This window comes from Thalassophryne amazonica, chromosome 7 (genome assembly GCF_902500255.1).
Source record: "Thalassophryne amazonica chromosome 7, fThaAma1.1, whole genome shotgun sequence".
Classification (NCBI taxonomy): Eukaryota; Metazoa; Chordata; class Actinopteri; order Batrachoidiformes; family Batrachoididae; genus Thalassophryne; species Thalassophryne amazonica.
In genome coordinates this window covers 58,937,503-58,958,930 of record NC_047109.1, presented here as the reverse complement: position 1 = coordinate 58,958,930, position 21,428 = coordinate 58,937,503, and the positions used below count along the sequence as shown (strand labels likewise).

General features: G+C 41.6%; 1 protein-coding gene across 1 annotated transcript in view; it reads left to right on the top strand.

Annotated features, from left to right (window-relative positions):
* LOC117514004 (raftlin-like) overlaps positions 1-21,428 on the top strand; it is a 365,659-nt gene that overhangs the window by 141,979 nt on the left and 202,252 nt on the right. Inside the window, exon 3 of the mRNA XM_034174289.1 lies at positions 18,440-18,617. Within this exon, the coding sequence (XP_034030180.1) occupies positions 18,440-18,617 (178 nt within the window). The remainder of the gene's footprint in view (positions 1-18,439; positions 18,618-21,428) is intronic.

Genomic DNA, 21,428 nt, shown 5'->3' with positions numbered 1-21,428 from the left:
ATTGGCTGCCTGTTGGTAAAGTTTACCAGACAGGCTGTGTGATCGCATACATGCTCCTTCAAAAGACTGGAATATCGACAGTTTAAAACACGATCGCAGACACTTGTGTACACGAGTTCAACAGCAAAATAAGTTGCACTCATCTATGCACATAAAGTCATGTCTCTGGGATAAATCAATTTCCACAGGCCGGAGTAAACATCCTCAGAACTGTGCCTGATTTGGAGAGCCGGCACTGGGCTAACGTTGTGCTCTGGGGACGACACACTAAATCACATTCACTCTGATAAATCAATGCAGTGCGTTTGTCTTTAAAGGCCTCTGGATGAGATTTTTTGGAAGCTTGCACAGCAATTAAAGCCAACTTAAGAGGTCGCCAGTGGCTGTGTTCACCCGCCTAATTGAAACCATTCCTTATTTACTCATCTCAGCTCAGGGAATCACCGAGCAAGCAAAGACATTTTCATTCTCTACTCAATATTCACGAGCCACGTGAATCACGTATATACGCAGCAGCATCTTCCCCGGTTCGTGTACCGGCAAAAAATTACGAGAGAATGGGGAAAAACAATATCACAGAAGGATTAATTCCATTTGTGGCAGATGTGGGTAGAACAGAGGGAGGAGAAGAAGATGGGGTATAGATGGATATGTTTCACTCATTTGCAATGGTGGCCTATTTCTTTGTTAATTTCTCTGCGTATTTTAACTTCTAAAGCTTCTTCGCTGTGGGCTCAGTAGGACAGAGTGTGATTGAGAAATTTGGGGGGCTATTTTTAGCCAAAGTACTTAGGTCCTAAGGGTCTAACATATAATTTTCCCCCCCTTTCTTCTGCCTCTCTCGTGGTTTCAAAGTGAACCAGAAGAAATAGTTGGGATCCGAAGCCATGCCGCTCTCAGGCTGCCTCCTGACTGGCACAAACAACCTTCTTCCACAAATCCCTTCTTCTGATGTTGCAGTTGGGAAAGTGAATGCTTTTCCTGAAGTTCTTGTTGGCGAAAGTGTGTTTTATAAAGCTGAGTTAATATCTGCGTCTGAACAGCAAATGTTGATTTTCATTTTTAACCTGTGTATTGGGTGAAGCGACGAACAGGTTATTGTTTACACTGGCATCTGTGTGTCTGTCGACAAGATAACTCAAAAATAGCTGGACGGATTCCCTTTTAACTAAGTGGGAATATTACTTGGATAGACATCTAGTAGTGATTACATTTTGGAGTGGTTTGGCCAAAGGTCAATATCAAGAAAAAAAAGCTCTGAAGAAATAGTTTTCGGGGGGGGGGGGGGGGGGGGTGTATAGCTTAACAACCAAGAAGCTGAGCTGGATCAAAATTGGTGGGAATATTACTATGAAAAATGTTAAGAGGTGATTAGATTTTGGAGTAGTATAATCAAAGGTTAAGGTCAAGGAAAACATATTCTACAACACATCTCTTTTTTGTATAACTCAACATCCAAGATGTTTACATAGATGATCTAAAGCATGATTTATGCTCAGTTGGCCCTACTCCCATTTCGCCTACTCAGAAATTCCCATTTTGTAGCAGCATATTATATTCCCAGTTGACCAACTCTCTATTGGTCTATTACCATTTTGTCTACCTGCCATATTTCACTTATCTGATGAAATCATTCATACATACATAGTCAAAAATACCATTAGCAACATAGGTATATTTACTTGCGCATTTATATTGTATTGCGTACAGCGAGCAGAGTGCCTTCTAATGTCTTTCATTTATAGAAAGGCTGAGTGTGTGACAGATTAAGTGCATTATAAATTTTTTATGACAAAAAATTGGGACTGTAATCAATTTTAGACATTGAAAACATACAAATCAGAATAGAAATACAAGAAAATGTTGAGTTTTTTTGAATGGAGTTTTATCAGCATTTGCTGAAGCAATTTTTATGACATTTTGGAAAGAAGTAAGATATGGATAAATGAAAAATGGAGATGGGGTTGAAATCCATCCATTTTTATGGGTTGTGGCGACAGCAGGTTAAGTAAGGAAGCCCAGATGTCCCTTTTCCTAGTCAAGTTCTTCACATACTTTGAGGACACCGCTAATTATTTCCAAAACCCAGTGGAGATTGAATCCCTCAATTTTGTTATTCTGAGTCTCCCTCAGGGTTTTTCAGTTAAAGGAGAGTTTGCTGGCAAGCACCTGCTGACCAGTCCTCCCTCATTTAGTTCCATTTGGGCTCAAACCAATAAGGTGACATGGAGGCCCCACCACATGGGTCTACCATCCCTAGGTTGGATATATGCATTGTGTATGAAGCAATTCTCAGGCAGTGGTGTATCAAATCCTGTATACAAAACCTGATTGAGCACTTGTATGTGTGTGAGATGGACAATGCATAAAATTTTGTTTTTGCGACTTCCAGGGGAGTGGATTTTTTAAATAAACGTGTTTACATTAAGCATATATTTAATTTGCTATTTCAAAGTGTACAGTTTGGAGGGCAACGGAAAGCTGCCTATTATGAATTAGGTGTCAAAATCAATGGGAGCTGTTTCTCCTCATAGCAATAAGTACAAGTAATTTTAAAAATTCACAGCATGCCTTGTCAGTTTTAAAGGTTTTAAACCAACCAAGTACTATACCTCAGGGTTGATACTGAGCTTATGAATACTGACTCCCTCAGAAATGTGAAGAATTAAAATATGTTTCAAGATTTATTTAAATATTCACCACAGATACATATTAGGGCATTGAAGACTCCACTGAACTTTGGAGGTGATGCGGATCCAGATCCGGATTCTGGCTCAGGATTTCACTTTGTAGGCTTTTAAGGATTACATCAAAACTACTTCACGGATTCTCACCATATTTGCACCACAAACAGATTTTAGGACATAGAAGACTCCACTGAAGTTTGGAGGTAATTCAGATACGGATTGGCACCTGTCAGGAATCTTCGATTCCAATTGCTCTTGTTTTTGTATGCTTCAGTTATGTCTCTATGTAGTATTATTTAGTTTGATACTTTTTTGGTGATACATATGCCTTAAGTTTTTTCCCCTGCTGAGTGAAGGCCTGAAGGCGGATTGTGTCCTGGCTATTTCTGTCTGTCTGTCAGTTTGTCTGTCCCAAAAAAGGGTACAAGCGTTCTGAAATGAACTTCTCTCACATTCGTAGGAGGAATTACTTGACACTTGATACAAGTCCTTGTTATGGGTTGGTAATGTGCATATTATTATATCTTTCGAGTTGGGTGCATTTTACCAGAGTTATGGCCCTTGATTAACAAATCTAGACTCCATCAGTTTCATAAGTGGGTGCCTGCATTCTGAAATCAACTCCTCACACATTTTTAGGAGGAATTTTGGGAAACTTGGTTCAGCTTCTTGTTATATGTTGCTAATACGCATATTGTAATATTGTACAAGATTGACACATTTTGGCAGAGTTATGGCCCTTGATTAACAAATCTAGACTCCATCAGTTTCATAAGTGAGTGCCTGCATTCTGAAATCAACTCCTCTCACATTTTTAGGAGGAATTTTGGGAAACTTGATTCAGCTTCTTGTTATAGGTTGCTAATACGCATATTGTAATATTGTACAAGATTGACACATTTTGGCAGAGTTATGGCCCTTGATTAACAAATCTAGACTCCATCTGTTTCATAAGTGGGTGCCTGCATTCTGAAATCAACTCCTCTCACATTTTTAGGAGGAATTTTGGGAAACTTGATTCAGCTTCTTGTTATAGGTTGCTAATATGCATATTGTAATATTGTACAAGACTGACACATTTTAGCAGAGTTAGGCCCTTGATTAACAAACGTAGGCACTGCTAGTTTCATCAGTTGTCTGCATTCTGAAATCAATTATCACACATTTTTAGGAGGAATTTTGGGAAACTTGGTACAGCTTCTTGTTATATGTTGCTAATACGCATATTGTAATATTGTACAAGATTGACACATTTCGGCAGAGTTATGGCCCTTGATTAACAAATCTAGACTCCATCAGTTTCATAAGTGGGTGCCTGCATTCTGAAATCAACTCCTCACACATTTTTAGGAGGAATTTTGGGAAACTTGATTCAGCTTCTTGTTATAGGTTGCTAATACGCATATTGCAATATTGTACAAGACTGACACATTTTAGCAGAGTTAGGCCCTTGATTAACAAACCTAGGCACTGCTGGTTTCATCAGTTGTCTGCATTCTGAAATCAATTATTACACATTTTTAGGAGGAATTTTGGGAAACTTGGTTCAGCTTCTTGTTATATGTTGCTAATACGCATATTGTAATATTGTACAAGATTGACACATTCCGGCAGAGTTATGGCCATTGATTAACAAATCTAGACTCCATCAGTTTCATAAGTGGGTGCCTGCATTCTGAAATCAACTCCTCTCACATTTTTAGGAGGAATTTTGGGAAACTTGATTCAGCTTCTTGTTATACGTTGCTAATACGCATATTGTAATATTGTACAAGACTGACACATTTTAGCAGAGTTAGGCCCTTGATTAACAAACCTAGGCACTGCTAGTTTCATCAGTTGTCTGCATTCTGAAATCAATTATCACACATTTTGGAGGAATTTTGGGAACTTGGTTCAGCTTCTTGTTATATGTTGCTAATACGCACATTGTAATATTGTACAAGATTGACACATTTCGGCAGAGTTATGGCCCTTGATTAACAAATCTATCCTCCATCAGTTTCATAAGTGGGTGCCTGCATTCTGAAATCAACTCCTCTCACATTTTTAGGAGGAATTTTGGGAAACTTGATTCAGCTTCTTGTTATAGGTTGCTAATACGCATATTGTAATATTGTACAAGACTGACACATTTTAGCAGAGTTAGGCCCTTGATTAACAAACCTAGGCACTGCTAGTTTCATCAGTTGTCTGCATTCTGAAATCAATTATCACACATTTTTAGGAGGAATTTTGGGAAACTTGGTTCAGCTTCTTGTTATATGTTGCTAATACGCATATTGTAATATTGTACAAGATTGACACATTTCGGCAGAGTTATGGCCCTTGATTGTACATCCAGCTTCTTGTTATAGGTTGCTATAGGTTGCTAAAGTCTGACTCCGTGGTATAACTCACAAACTCGTAGCTTAAAGCAGATAACCCGTAAGTTGGAGAGGAAATGGCGTCTCACTAATTTAGAAGATCTTCACTTAGCCTGGAAAAAGAGTCTGTTGCTCTATAAAAAAGCCCTCCATAAAGCTAGGACATCTTTCTACTCATCACTAATTGAAGAAAATAAGAACAACCCCAGGTTTCTTTTCAGCACTGTAGCCAGGCTGACAAAGAGTCAGAGCTCTATTGAGCTGAGTATTCCATTAACTTTAACTAGTAATGACTTCATGACTTTCTTTGCTAACAAAATTTTAACTATTAGAGAAAAAATTACTCATAACCATCCCAAAGACGTATCGTTATCTTTGGCTGCTTTCAGTGATGCCGGTATTTGGTTAGACTCTTTCTCTCCGATTGTTCTGTCTGAGTTATTTTCATTAGTTACTTCATCCAAACCATCAACATGTTTATTAGACCCCATTCCTACCAGGCTGCTCAAGGAAGCCCTACCATTATTTAATGCTTCGATCTTAAATATGATCAATCTATCTTTGTTAGTTGGCTATGTACCACAGGCTTTTAAGGTGGCAGTAATTAAACCATTACTTAAAAAGCCATCACTTGACCCAGCTATTTTAGCTAATTATAGGCCAATCTCCAACCTTCCTTTTCTCTCAAAAATTCTTGAAAGGGTAGTTGTAAAACAGCTAACTGATCATCTGCAGAGGAATGGTCTATTTGAAGAGTTTCAGTCAGGTTTTATAATTCATCATAGGACAGAAACAGCATTAGTGAAGGTTACAAATGATCTTCTTATGGCCTCGGACAGTGGACTCATCTCTGTGCTTGTTCTGTTAGACCTCAGTGCTGCTTTTGATACTGTTGACCATAAAATTTTATTACAGAGATTAGAGCATGCCATAGGTATTAAAGGCACTGCGCTGCGGTGGTTTGAATCATATTTGTCTAATAGATTACAATTTGTTCATGTAAATGGGGAATCTTCTTCACAGACTAAAGTTAATTATGGAGTTCCACAAGGTTCTGTGCTAGGACCAATTTTATTCACTTTATACATGCTTCCCTTAGGCAGTATTATTAGACGGTATTGCTTAAATTTTCATTGTTACGCAGATGATACCCAGCTTTATCTATCCATGAAGCCAGAGGACACACACCAATTAGCTAAACTGCAGGATTGTCTTACAGACATAAAGACATGGATGACCTCTAATTTCCTGCTTTTAAACTCAGATAAAACTGAAGTTATTGTACTTGGCCCCACAAATCTTAGAAACATGGTGTCTAACCAGATCCTTACTCTGGATGGCATTACCCTGACCTCTAGTAATACTGTGAGAAATCTTGGAGTCATTTTTGATCAGGATATGTCATTCAAAGCGCATATTAAACAAATATGTAGGACTGCTTTTTTGCATTTACGCAATATCTCTAAAATCAGAAAGGTCTTGTCTCAGAGTGATGCTGAAAAACTAATTCATGCATTTATTTCCTCTAGGCTGGACTAATGTAATTCATTATTATCAGGTTGTCCTAAAAGTTCCCTAAAAAGCCTTCAGTTAATTCAAAATGCTGCAGCTAGAGTACTGACGGGGACTAGAAGGAGAGAGCATATCTCACCCATATTGGCCTCTCTTCATTGGCTTCCTGTTAATTCTAGAATAGAATTTAAAATTCTTCTTCTTACTTATAAGGTTTTGAATAATCAGGTCCCATCTTATCTTAGGGACCTCGTAGTACCATATCACCCCAATAGAGCGCTTCGCTCTCAGACTGCAGGCTTACTTGTAGTTCCTAGGGTTTGTAAGAGTAGAATGGGAGGCAGAGCCTTCAGCTTTCAGGCTCCTCTCCTGTGGAACCAGCTCCCAATTCAGATCAGGGAGACAGACACCCTCTCTACTTTTAAGATTAGGCTTAAAACTTTCCTTTTTGCTAAAGCTTATAGTTAGGGCTGGATCAGGTGACCCTGAACCATCCCTTAGTTATGCTGCTATAGACGTAGACTGCTGGGGGGTTCCCATGATGCACTGTTTCTTTCTCTTTTTGCTCTGTATGCACCACTCTGCATTTAATCATTAGTGATCAATCTCTGCTCCCCTCCACAGCATGTCTTTTTCCTGGTTCTCTCCCTCAGCCCCAACCAGTCCCAGCAGAAGACTGCCCCTCCCTGAGCCTGGTTCTGCTGGAGGTTTCTTCCTGTTAAAAGGGAGTTTTTCCTTCCCACTGTAGCCAAGTGCTTGCTCACAGGGGGTCGTTTTGACCATTGGGGTTTTACATAATTATTGTATGGCCTTGCCTTACAATATAAAGCGCCTTGGGGCAACTGTTTGTTGTGATTTGGCGCTATATAAAAAAATTGATTGATTGATTGATTGATTGATTGATTGATTGATTGATAATATGCATATTGTAATATTGTACAAGACTGACACATTTTAGCAGAGTTAGGCCCTTGATTAACAAACCTAGGCACCGCTAGTTTCATCAGTTGTCTGCATTCTGAAATCAATTATCACATACCTTGAAATATTACCAGAATGTAGCAAGCACTCGTCCCAAAGCAGCATTTGCCAGCAGGGGATATCGTGCTCACAGAGCACTCTTGTCATATTTGGACTGCTGTACTCAGGTCTCTCTTACAAAGAGGTCTTTATCTCACAGTGTTTACTTTAAGAAACTAGAATAGCACTCAGAGCTCACAGCTACATTTGGACCCAATGAGTTTTACTGTTGTTTTTCTTAAACATTTTAAATGATCGTCACAAAAAGACATTGTTCTAAACAAACCGGATGCTTGTTTTCCGAGTCTCACGCATTACTGTAACTTCTAGACTTGTCTTCCGGTGTCGTGCCAAAGTAGTTCTCCGAGACAGAATTTGTATCTCCTGGCACGGGAGCACGCACTCACTCACTGCAGCACTTACAGACGTTCTGCAGCTTTTTAAACGATCTCCTCCTGCTCCCAGACAAAAATAACGGCATGTTGGTTGTTCAATACGTGACATTAAAAAATAACTTTCATAATCTTTTGACGAAGTTTAATGCATGCGTGTCTTCACGTCGATTACACGCACAGCACAGAAACGGTGTCCAAAATAAAAAAAAACACTGTAAGATGTTTATTTAAAAAAAGAAATGCTGTAACACGTTTATATATGTAAAAAACAACAAAAACACGCTGTACGACGTTTATGACCGCACCACTGTCGAGATAATTCAATGATTTTCACTCTTTCTTCAGTTCACTTCATCATTCGAGATTAAAATATGAAAAGTTATAAACTGTACACTCTTGTACTTGTCTGTGACTTTTTCTGTTTTAAATTAAAGATAAGCAGACAAACGTGATGTGGGTAATGGGTTGTTTTGGTTTACAAGAAATAAAATTCAGCTTCTACACTGTAAAAACAATCCAGTTGTTTTTACAGAAAAATTCTGGCAGCTGTGCTTTCCAGGGGAATTCTGTCAAAATTACAATGAATATGTAAATGGTTTGCACATACGAGGTCTGTCCAAAAAGTATCGTACCTTTTTATTTTTTTCAAAAACTATATGGATTTGATTCATATGTTTTTACGTCAGCCAAGCTTGAACCTTCGTGCGCATGCGTGAGTTTTTCCACTTCTGTCAGTTGCGTCATTCACCTGTGGGCAGGCTTTGAGTGAGCACTGGTCCACCCCTCTCATTGTTGTTTCATTGCGAGGAAATGGCGGAATGATTTGGGCTTTTTTCCATCAGAATTTTTTCAGAAACTGTTAGAGACAGGCAGCTGGAAACCATTCAAAAAATGTATCTGGCTTTCGGTGAAAATTTTACGGGCTTCACAGAGAATAAGGAGTGTTACTACAGCTTTAAGGATGCCCCACAATGGCGCACGGCGCGCTGCGCTCCGAGCCACCATCGAGAGGCAGAAAACACCACATCATTTCTAAACGGATGGCTGTGTGGAGCCGGGACCATTGTGAGCAATTTCTCTGGTTATCACAAGAGCTGGACATCAGCCAGTTTCCGGCAGATTTCACTTTTAACAAGAGATTTTGTCATGGAAAGCCGTGCGGAGGCTTCGCACGTCACGACCGATTTGCTGATCGAGCGAGACAAAGGAACACCTCCGTTTCGGAGTGTTAGAGGACAAGTTGGGACATGCCTATTTCGGCTTTCAATGCTTACCAGCCCAGTGAGTATAAGAGAAATTGTGGAGAGCTGGGCACGTCCCAACATGTCCCCTGGTATGTTGTGAAAGTGTCGTGACACAGACCCACAACAGGGGGCGTTAATGAACGGACAATGGATAAGCCAAAAAGTAACAATTTAATGTTGTGAATCGCACAACGACGTACAGACAATAACAATATGGTGGACTGTCAATCATACACCAGGTGACGTGTGGGCAGGCTCGACGATAGAAGACGCCTGGCGAGAGAAGAGCCGGATCCCCACACAGCTTCCAACACCAACGGAGCTGAAGAACACCGGAGCCGCCAAGCCCTGCGCCCCAGGTGACCGCTGTCTTCAGCAGTCAGACCCGGTACTGCTGGCAGAAAACAGAGACAGTCCTGATGAGTGTGAGTTCGCACACTCAGTAATCCCACAGTCAGTGTTTAGTTAGGAGGGAGCACCTCCACCTCCAATCACACACTCGTGCAGCTCCTGTTTCACCACTTATCTGGTTTGGGGTGTGAGGCGAAGCCGTCGCTGATCACACCAAACGCCAATCCCACAGATAAGGACACACCAGGAAAACGGCTGCAAAGAAGTTCAGATTAATACTCAATGTGTTGAGTCAGCAGAGAAAATTACCTGAATGGTAGCTGATTTCTCGGCGAGGAGGTGGAGTTGCAGTCCGGCCTTTATGGTGATGGTGATGAGATGAATGAGTGACAGCTGGTGCTGAGGATGAGTGACAGCTGTCACTCCCAGTGGCTCCGGCGCCCTCTTGTGCTTGAAGCCCGCACTCCAAGCAGGGCGCCATCTGGTGGTGGTGGGCCAGCAGTACCTCCTCTTCAGCGGCCCACACAACATGGTACTCCGAAACGGAGGTGTTCCTTTGTCTCGCTCGATCAGTGAATCGGTCGTGACACGTGAAGCCTCCGCGCGGCTTTCCGTGACAAAATCTCTTGTTAAAAGTGAAATCTGCCGGAAAATGGCTGATGTCCAACTCTTGTGATAACCAGAGAAATTGCTCACGACGGTCCCGGCTCCACACAGCCATCCGTTTAGAAATGATGTGGTGGTTTCTGTCTCTCGATGGCGGCTCGGAGAGCGGCGTGCCGTGCGCCATTGTGGGGCGTCCTTAAAGCTGTAGTAACACTCCTTATTCTCTGTGAAGCCCGTAAAATTTTCACCGAAAGCCAGATAAATTTTTCAAATGGTTTCCAGCTCCTTGTCTCTAACAGTTTCTGAAAAAATTCTGATGGGAAAAAAAGCCCAAATCATTCCACCATTTCCTGACAATGAAAATCCAACGAGGGGGCTGGACCACTCCTCCCACAAGGCGTGCTCACAGGCGAATGACGCAACCGACATGCGTGGAAAAACTCACGCATGCGCACGAAGGTTCAAGCTTGGCTGACGTAAAAACATATGAATCAAATCCATATAGTTTTTGAAAAAAATAAAAAGGTACGATACTTTTTGGACAGACCTCGTACATATTTATGTAAATTTTATAGTTTAAACCTGTAGTTAAAAAATAATATGTAATTTAAATGGTCTTTCATGTTGAATTGGCATGGCCATGCTGATGGGGTGAGGTTCAAAGCAGGAACTTTTGTTACTGAAACCAAGTGTACTAAATACTTGGCCACCACCCCGATATCTGTTTATATCTTATAGATTAATAAGCACGGTAGCTTTGAGGTTAGCGCATGTTGCCTCAGAGCAAGAAAATCATTGCTTCGATTCCCACCTGTGGCCTTTCTGTGTGGAGTTTGCATGTTCTCCCCATGTTTGTGTGGGTTTCTTCCAGGTGCTCCGATTTCCTTTCACATTTAAAGACTGTTATAAAACTGGTTTTGGTGCGATTTGCAGGTTATAAGGTTTTAGTGTTGATTTTATGGATTTTCTCGCTTGGTTATACAGGTGGACCCTCAAAGGGGTTGACATGTATGGTGACCAATCAACCACCACTTTTTTGTGATTAGAAGCCATCACATGTATCTGTACATTTACCCATACACCGGGAGCACTATGCACTATGCACCGGGAGCAACTTGGGGATTTGCTCGAGGGCCCTGATTTTTGAGTCTGACGGGTTTTGAACCAAGGATCCTCTGGTCACAGAAATGAGACTGTCTGTTGTGTCATTAACTTTGCGTAATGATTGCTTTGGCTGTGAAGGGGACAACAATTGTATCCTTTCATTTGCGGGGGAGAGAAGACTGCATATATCGCCACTTCACAAGCAGCCTTTGAAAAGGGACAGTCTAGTTGTGCCACTTCTCATGAGTGAATTGAGACAGCCACTGGGCTAGACAACTAGAGGGCTTAACAGTCAAAGCTTTAACAGTCGTCTGTTGATGTGCAGGAGGGGACAATGTTTTGCAAAAGCAGCATGGAAATCAATGGGGTTGGAGTTGAAGGAGTTGAATACACCTTCCGGTGACACTTGGACACGTCATCAGTGAAGAACCCAGGGTCATAGGGTGTTTCGCGTCTTTGAACTTCATATACCTTCGCCTGGGCGACCCAGCTGGGGTGATCAGGCCCCGGCTTGTGTCCAAGTGGCACATTGTTCCACGAATCCCCGCTACGGATCCACAGCCGCCTTGAGGCCCTCTCTGGAGCCTGTAGAGTTTTCTTGATTGCTCTCTCTTAATGATATAATCAAGTAATCCTTAGGGATGGGTATTGAGAACTGGTTCTTTTCGAGAATTATTAAGAAATTATTCAGTCCACCGACATCAATAACCTTTTGCTTAACCATTCCCTTATTGGTCCTTCAGAGCAGTTGTTTTTGTTCATTACTTCACATTGATTGCAGACCCTGCAGCGGGTCTGCAATCAACCGCTTAAAGCTTGAACCAATGAAGCAGTGCTCTGATCCACTGCTTTGTTGGTTCTCTGCTTCTCTGCTTTTCAGAAGTGGAAAGTCTGCTTCTTAAACCCTCTCAAAGCCATTTAAAGATGTCAATTGTGAGTCACTTTTGTGTGGATTAAAGTCACTAACTGGGACTCTTGTCTTATTGTAGGCAGGAAACGAGAATCGTCCTACATTCTGTTTGCACAGCTCCAAACACTGCGCCGCTCTCTGTCGAGTCAAGTTAGAGTCCGGCCGGAATTAATAACTTCAGAGCGAATCGCTGTTTTAAATCAAATGACACCTCTTTCCAAACGCTGTAATACAAGCAATAAACTACAATCAACCAAAATGTTTTTTTCCTCCCAAAATGTGATGTCCTGTGTTCTTTATGAATTACATTGATGTTGACATGTAGCGCAGCTGGCTGAGTTCAGCTCAGAAGTATGGAGTGAGATTTGTGCCATTAATGTTTGAAAGGAAATGCTTTTGAGAAAAACTACAAATTTTGTTTTTTTTTTCTATTTCTGTCCAGAGATCATTGATCGAGTGACCAGTTTCATATTTATTTTCTTTAAGACTCAATAAAATGTTGTTGAAATAGAAAACCTGTAAAGCCTACTTTTAGTACACAGAAAATTCACAAGCGGTATTGATAGGGGAATTGATGAAGTGGATCAATAAGATAAGATAAGACTTTATTGATCTAACAGTGGAGAAATTCACGTTAATAAGTGGAATCGATAATGGCATCAATAGATAAAATCTTATCAATACCCATCCCTAGTCATCCTTGACCTAAGGCAGACCTCTCTACCAAGTTTCATTGAAATTCTTTCACATCTTTTTTGAGATATCTTAATAAATTTCTAACAAAGAGAGAAACAAAAAGAACAGAAAACATTACGTCTTTGACGGTGCATTAATTCACCAGCAACAGATGAACAACATATGTAATCTGTAAGTGATTAGAATTTTCATGTCTGCTAAAACCACATCGCAGCTGTGCAGATGCTTGAGTTTGTCTCTGCAGTTGGCTCCGCCTACACGCTTCCCGACACTGACCTTCCATTCAACTTCTACATTTTGCTCATGGATGTGATCTTTTCGTTTCGTACAGTTTCATTGACTCTAATTAGCCGTAGTGGCATTTCCCACGTCCTGGGACAGCGCTTACACACAACCAGATCTACCCCCCCACCTCCTCTGTCTCTCATTCATCCATCCAGCTCTTTATGTTGGCATGCTCCCACGTGCCCCAGCTGTTCGGTCTGCAGTAAATGTCACTTTGTGTAGCGTACCGCTGGAATCCCAGCAGTCACGCATCCAAAACAGTGGTCTCAAACTTCCCCTCTGCCCCCCCCATCTTGTCCTCTTTCTTTTTCTCCACCATCTTTCCAGATTATCCTCTCCTCAGCCTTGTTTTGCATGTTGCCTTCTTTCCATTCGTCCCCCCCGTTCCCTAACCTAAATCGCTCTCCCTTCCTCGCTCGTTAGTGTGTGTCCTGATTGGCCGATGTTCCCTGACAGAAGCCGTGTGTGGCTGGTTGGAACACAGCTGCTTGCTCGTCGAGCAAGGCCATCCCCAGTGGCTGTTTGCTGGAGGTTCTCCATATCTCATCCACCGAGGGGCAGGCCGGGGTGGGGGGGGGGTTGGGGGGGGTGCTGGGAAAGAATACTGTTGAGAAAGCGTTTTATGCAGCAGTTACATGCATAGTTTTATTTATTTATTTATTTCCTTTATCAAACAGCCGCCCACTCACTGATTGCATCTCATTAATGTCAAGCTCCTGTCTGCTCTACTTGGACAGTCAAGCTGAGCTGAGAAGGAGTCAAAGTAAGTGTGTGAATGGAGCCGCTCTGATACAGTGAAGCAATCAGCCCTGATTGGATTTTGATCCACTCATTTTAACTCCCAGATTGAGGAGATGGGGCAAGAAGCATGGTGCTAATTGCCAAAACAAACCAGGAATGACTCTATGACTCTAAAGTCATTGTTGGCATTTGAAATGCTCATCTTCAAATATGCCCTTCTGCCAGTTTGGTGCCTCAATATCACAGACTGTGTGATATCTGGGGTGTAATTTTATGGCTAACATCAGAATGTGTCTGTTTATATATATTATTATTTGTAGGATGTATAATTTTTTGTATACTCTTTTTAAATTGAGTGGTGAGCGAAGTTAAAATGTAGGTGATTCTTGTGGTGAATGAATGCTTTAAATTATTTGTAGAATTTGAAAATGTGGCACATTTAATTCAGTATCAGCAGTAACTTCATGTTGCTAATATAAACAGAAAAAGTGCAGATTATATTTTGCATATTTTTATTGTATAGCATCCACAGACAACCACAATCAGTAACTTCTTATATATAATGTGTGTGAGAGGGGAGGGGGAAAGGGGAGAAAATAAACCCAAGCATATTTAAACATTAGTTAAACCAGAAGGATATGAGAACAACAGTGATAGCAATGAAATAAATAAGTAAACACAGAGCGCATACAGAACTGGGGTAGGTGACAGTGACAATATAAGAGCATAATATTATGTGTAAAGGTGGCTAAGAGTAATTTAAACAAAAAAAATGTGAAGTGTGAAGGCTAGTGTGAAGTTTGTCCGCCTGTGAGTGCTTTGTGATGGTGGAGGAGCTCAGCAGCACCCGCTGCTCGGTAGGGACAGAAACTGCGATAGAAGTCTGAAAGAGTGATAGAAGTCAGTCTCCAAACACAAGCAGCTACAAAAAAAACACCAGAAATAGAAGCTCGATTTGTCGCTAGTCGTGTTTAACAAAGAAAATACCGCTAAGAGGATTAGGAAAGTCTCCGGTTCAACTCAGAAAAGAATGAAAATTTAAAAATGCTACCACGGATGTTTACACCAAAAGATCGCTGATTCGCTCATTTCGCTGTCAATCAAAAAGGGATTCAGCCTCAGACAGATCATCCAATCATCATGCAGAAGCTGAACGTCCGGACCGGCCAAGGCCAGCCCACTGCCCCATAGACCCCCAGACACGCTGAGTGTCCGATGGGCGGAACAAAGTCCAGCATTTATCCAATGACTCGTCTCGTTTCGCTGCAGTCTTTGCTTCGCTACTGTCTATAGCACTGTGAAGCTGCGGGAATGAGTGAGAGGAAAGCCGCCATGGGACGGGAAGGTGGGGGCGCCGCTCTGCCGTAACGTAACCACGAACAGAACAACTCCCCCCACCCCGTTTTTTTTTTTTGACCGTTTTTTTTTTTTAAGCACGGTCATGGCCACAATTGACAACCTGATCAACTCTATGCGAAGGAGATGTGTTGCACTGCATGAGGCAAATGGTGGTCACACCAGATACTGACTGGTATCCCCCCCAATAAAACAAAACTGCACCTTTCAGAGTGGCCTTTTATTGTGGGCAGTCTAAGGCACACCTGTGCACTAATCATGGTGTCTAATCAGCATCTTGATATGGCACACCTGTGAGGTGGGATGGATTATCTCAGCAAAGGAGAAGTGCTCACTATCACAGATTTAGACTGGTTTGTGAACAATATTTGAGGGAAATGGTGATACTGTGTATGTGGAAAAAATTTTAGATCTTTGAGTTCATCTCATACAAAATGGGAGCAAAACCAAAAGTGTTGCGTTTATATTTTTGTTGAGTGTATATATATATAGCATATTAGAATGGAGTCACTCACTAATTGAGAGAATTTCTACCAGAAATTTATGCTTGAAACTTCAGATCTGATCAGGTCTTGGACATATATTTTAGTCTTTATGTTGTACCATGCTATTATCACACTGTCATTTATCATCAACGCTTGTCTCTCTGTTTGTCTGTCTGTTTCTTCCACTACTCGATTCAGGTTCTTTAGTTAATTTCCAATAAATGTGTTATGTGAATGAAAGGTGATCACATAATTGTTCTTAAAGGGTTTGTTTTGGCAAACGTATAAATTTTGATTTTCACTCCGATCTTCACCAAAAGTGGCACATTGAGGACAAAGCCAAAATTTAAGTTTTCACTCTGATTTGCACCCAAGTTCGAACATATATGGAGGTAGGTTCTGGAACTGACCAGGGGAGGTCAAATTTGCTAAAGGTCAATTATTGGGAGGGACGGTCAAGTGCTTGTGACCAGAGGAGCCTCAGCTCAAATGCCTGTCAGATTGGAAAACAGCGATCAGTGAAAGCAGGAGCACATGGAGAGCCTGTGATGACAATCTCACATGCTCAAACAAAGAGTGTGTAACTATCAGGATTGCTCCACTAGTTTGCATGTGAATGTTACTGGATAACTTTCTCGCCATAAAGCACTGTTTACCATATCGATGGACAACAAAACGGACAGACCATTTTGTATACGAGGTCTGTTAGAAAAGTATCTGACCTTTTTATTTTTTGCCAAAACCTGATGGATTTGAATCACGTGTGCTTGCATGAGCCAACCTTGAACCTTCGTGCGCATGCGTGAATTTTTTCACACCTGTCGATTGCGTCATTTGCTTGTAAGCAGCCTTTGTGTGAGGATGGGTGGAGTCGCTCGTCGTTTTTTCTTTGCAAGGAAATGGCGGAACGACTGGAGCAGCGCGGCTGCATCAAATTTTGCCACAAACTGGGCAATAGCCAGGTGGAAACCATTCGGATTATTCAGACGGCTTTCAGTGACGATCCTCTAGGCATCACAGAGATTAAGGAGCAGTACAACCGGTTTAAAGACGTCCGCACAACGGTGGAGAGCGAGCCGCGCTCCGGGCGGCCATCAACATGCTGAAATGACCAGATCATTTGCAAAGTGAACGCTGTGGTGATGTGGGACCATCGTGTGACTATCCGAGAAATTGTGGAAGAGGTGGACATCAACACTTTTTCGGCACATTCCACTGTGACAGAAGATTTTGCCATGAAAAGAGTTGCAGCGAAATTCATGCCGATGGCTTTGGCACGAAGCTAATGGCAGAGCAAAAGTGCCTCCGTGTTGAAGTCTCACAGGACATGTTGTGACATGCCCAGCTGTTCCACAATTTCTCAGATAGTCACACAACTGAAAAGCCACAGAAAGCCATCTGAATCTTCCGAATGGTGGAAGAGGTGAGCATGTCACAAAATGTCCTGTGAGACTTCAACACGGATGCGCTTTTAATCCGTTCATGCCAAAGCCATCAGCATGTTGTACAGACTTTCACACAAGACCTCAAATTACCTTTATAAAGTGTCAAAACAGTTGTTTATTATAGTTTGCTGTGTGTTTTGAATAAATGTGTGTGGAAAATTATTTTTTGCTTTATTTTTTCCTTGCCTATTTTTGATTGTAAACCTTTATTACACTTATAAACACAACAAAAACATATATATTCTGAAAGCACAGGTTGTCCTGAAAAAAGAGGCATAAAACTTGATTGTGGGTTGCAGGAAGAGCTGTTAACAGCAATAATAAAACATTTATACCAGGCGAGTGAACTGTCCAAAAAATGCCCTCGGACCCCAGAGGCTTTGACCATGAAAGTGCTATATAAATGTAGGCCATTTTCCATTCAGGCGATAGGTCGATTTTTAGGTTTTTCACTTCAATTTGCACTGAACATTGCATGCAAATTGGGGTGAAGGTCGTGTCTGCCTGTGTCTGTCCCACATCCTTTTGCTGATTTCTGTCAGTGTTAACGTGATTGAAGGTATCTCTGACGCTGGCCTTAAAAAAATAATTTTGCCCAAGGTGAAGTCAAGAATGAGATTTTTACATGATTTGGATCCAATGTGGCATACACTTATGCCACTACTTAGGCCTGCTGCTGCTACTAATACTTCTACTAGTTCTACCACTTCAGTGGTAGGTGAAGGGACAGTATTGGGACTGGGCCATAGCTGCATTCCAGAATTGCCCAGGCAAGATCAGCCAAAGGCTAATCATTTGACTTAAGGTCAAGGTCATGAGGTCAAATGCCATAGCCCTTACTGTCCTCATACCCCACAGATACTACAACCTAATTTAATGAAATACAAACACACACACGCACAAAGTTTTGTGTGTGATGAAACCAGAAAGTTATTAAAACTTTCCTCTTGGGATCCAATCTGACCCCAGAAGAAATTACACTCCATTTGTCCACATTATTATTTTGTATCAAACCCACTGTAGCCTGAGTGTTGACTGATAAAGAAAGGAGAAATTTCAGAAACACAATCTAATCACAAAGTTACTTGCTCTGTTTGACTGGTGAAAGGCTCAGTGTAAAATACAAATTGTGTGTTCAGATAAAATCCCACATTAAAAAAAGCCAATTCAAAAGATGTTCAGTTATTCCGGAAATTGATTTCTCTGACTTATTTCTTCCATGTTCATGTCTCCCAGGTGGGACGTCCACCCTGCATCTCTCTTCGGTGCGAGAACTTCCAGGCCAGCTGCAGGATATGTACCAGCAGGGCTTCATTCTGGCAGCGGTTCACCCTTTCATACACCCCTGTACTCCACAGTCCAGCAGCCCACAGCACCAGCTCTACCGGGCCATACTGGTCCGGCTCAGTGACGGGTAGGTGCCACATGAAAGTGACAGATATATTTAAATGTGCAATTATTACAGAGAGCAGTACACAGTATGAACAAAACAAGAAAAGATCATGTGTGTTTGCTGTGTATGTGACAGTCATTCTTTTAAGATTACATATTTTCCTGAATGAGCTTCACATACTTGTATTATAAACCATATGATTATATGGCTGTGATGCTACGTGTACTGTGATTGGCTGATTTCTGGTCTGATAGTTTCCCATATCAGACCGGTTACCATGACATTTGGTCCAGAACGCGTATCACATTAGTTACTAACCAGCAAGCTAAAAACACGATTAGAAAAACCAAGTTGGACATGAACATACTCCATAAATATCTAAACAACATCTGAAAAACACAGATCATGATCTTGTCTAACTACAAGCCGTCAGCATGTGTGTGTGTGTGTGTGTGTGTGTGTGTGTGTGTATATATATATATATATATATATATATATATATATATATATATATATATATATATATATATATATATATATATATATATATATATATATAATAAATAGCTGTATAATAAACAAATTATTAACTCGCTTGCTCGCTCTGTACAGGAATATCAGACCTCTGTGTTTTTTTCGTGCTTACACCTCGGTCTGATATTTTCCTGTACAGACCTCGTGTTCAGTTGTTATTATCAAAACACTAGAGATAAAATAAAACTAAAGCTCTTATTTTGAAATCCAGCCTAAAACAAGCAGATGAACACATTTTTTGATTATGATGATTGATTGTCAAGGATGTGGCTCATTGGGATAAGGAGTTACCAACATGTAGACCTGCATTTGATTCCCGGTCAGCCTACCTGTCTGAAGACATTTCATCCTCACTGTTCCACTCCACCCAGCTGTACGAGGTCTTTCCATAAAGTATCGTACCTTTTTATTTTTTTTAAACTATATGGATTTGATTCATATGTTTTCACGTCAGACAAGCTTGAACCTTCATGCGCATGCGTGAGTTTTTCCACGCCTGTCGGTGACGTCATTCGCCTGTGAGCACGCCTTGTGGAAGGAGTGGTCCCGCCCCGTCGTCGGATTTTCATTGTCTGGAAATGGCGGAATGATTTGGGTTTTTTTTCCATCAGATTTTTTTCAGAAGCTGTTAGAGACTGGCAGCTGGAAACCATTCGAAAAATTTATCTGGCTTTCCGTGAAAATTTTACGGGCTTCACAGAGAATAAGGACTGTTAGTACAGCTTTAAGGATGGCCCACAATGGCGCTCGGCGCGCCGTGCTCCGAGCCGCGACGACAGGCACAAACCACCGGATCATTTCTAAATGGATGGCTGTGTGGAGCTGGGACCGTCGTGTGCACTTTCTCTGGTTATCACAAGAGCTGGACATCAACCATTTTCTGGCAGATTTCACTTGTAACAAGAGATTTTGTCATGGAAAGCCGCGCGAGGCTTTGTGCGCCATGACCGATTCGCTGTTCGAGCGAGACACAGAACGTCGCCGTTTCGGCATGCCAGAGGACAAGTTCTGACATGGCCAGCTCTCCACAATTTCTCTTATAACTCACTCGACTGGTAAGCATTGAAAGCCGAGATAGACATGTCCAAACTTGTCGTCTGACACGCCGAAATGGAGGTGTTCCCTTGTCTCGCTTCCAAAGCGAATCGGTCGTGACGTGCGAAGTCTCTGCACAGCTTTCCATGACAAAATCTCTTGTTAAAAGTGAAATCTGCCGGAAAATGGCTGATGTCCAGCTCTTGTGATAACCAGAGAAAGAGCACATGACGGTCTCGTATCCACAGAGCCATCAGCTCAGAAATGGTCCGGTGGTTTGTGCCGCGTCGTCGCAGCTAGGAGAGCGGTGCACCGAGCGTCCTTAAAGGGGTCCTTAAAGCTGTACTAACAGACCTTATTCTCTGTGAAGCCCGTAAAATTTTCACAGAAAGCCAGATAAATTTTTCGAATGGTTTCCAGGTGCCAGTCTCTAACAGCTTCTGAAAAAATTCTGATGGAAAAAAAACCCAAATCATTCCGCCATTTCCAGACAATGAAAATCTGACGACGGGGCGGGACCACTCCTTCCACAAGGCGTGCTCACAGGCGAATGACGTCACCGACAGGCGTGGAAAAACTCACGCATGCGCACGAGGGCTCAAGCTTGTCTGACGTGAAAACATATGAATCAAATCCATATAGTTAAAAAAAAATAAAAGGTACGATACTTTATGAACAGACCTCGTAAATGGTTACTGGCCTTGGATGGGAAAATTACCTACGTTGGGTTGGTTGTAAACTCTAATCGCAGAGGAATGCTGGAGCTCTGACAGAGTGACCATCTGGTTCTTGGTCACCTCCCTGACTAAGGACCTTCTCCCCTTATTGCTCAGTTTAGACCAATGGTCCTCATAGCCAATATATGTAGGACTTACTTAGTCTGCTGCTACATTTAATAAAAGTGTGTTTTGCAATGCTACTACATTTCTTTGGTGATTTTACATCTTTGTTTAATAGCTCTGTTTAGAATGTAGTAATGATACACACACAGATTTTTTTTTTTGTGCTTTGAGCTGTCGAGGGCCTGAAAGAGGAAAGGATCCCCCAAAACAACATTGTATATTGAATAAAGAGCACAGACACAAAGTAACATCAACAGTATCAGCTCTAAGTTGGAGCATGAATCCTTCTTGTGTAATTTCTCTCTGACTGCATTCCTATAGCACTTTTCCACCTGAAACAGTTGCACAAAGTGCTTTACAATAATGCCTCACATTCACCCGCACACACTGAGGTCAGTTTGCTGCCATGCAAGGTGCTCAG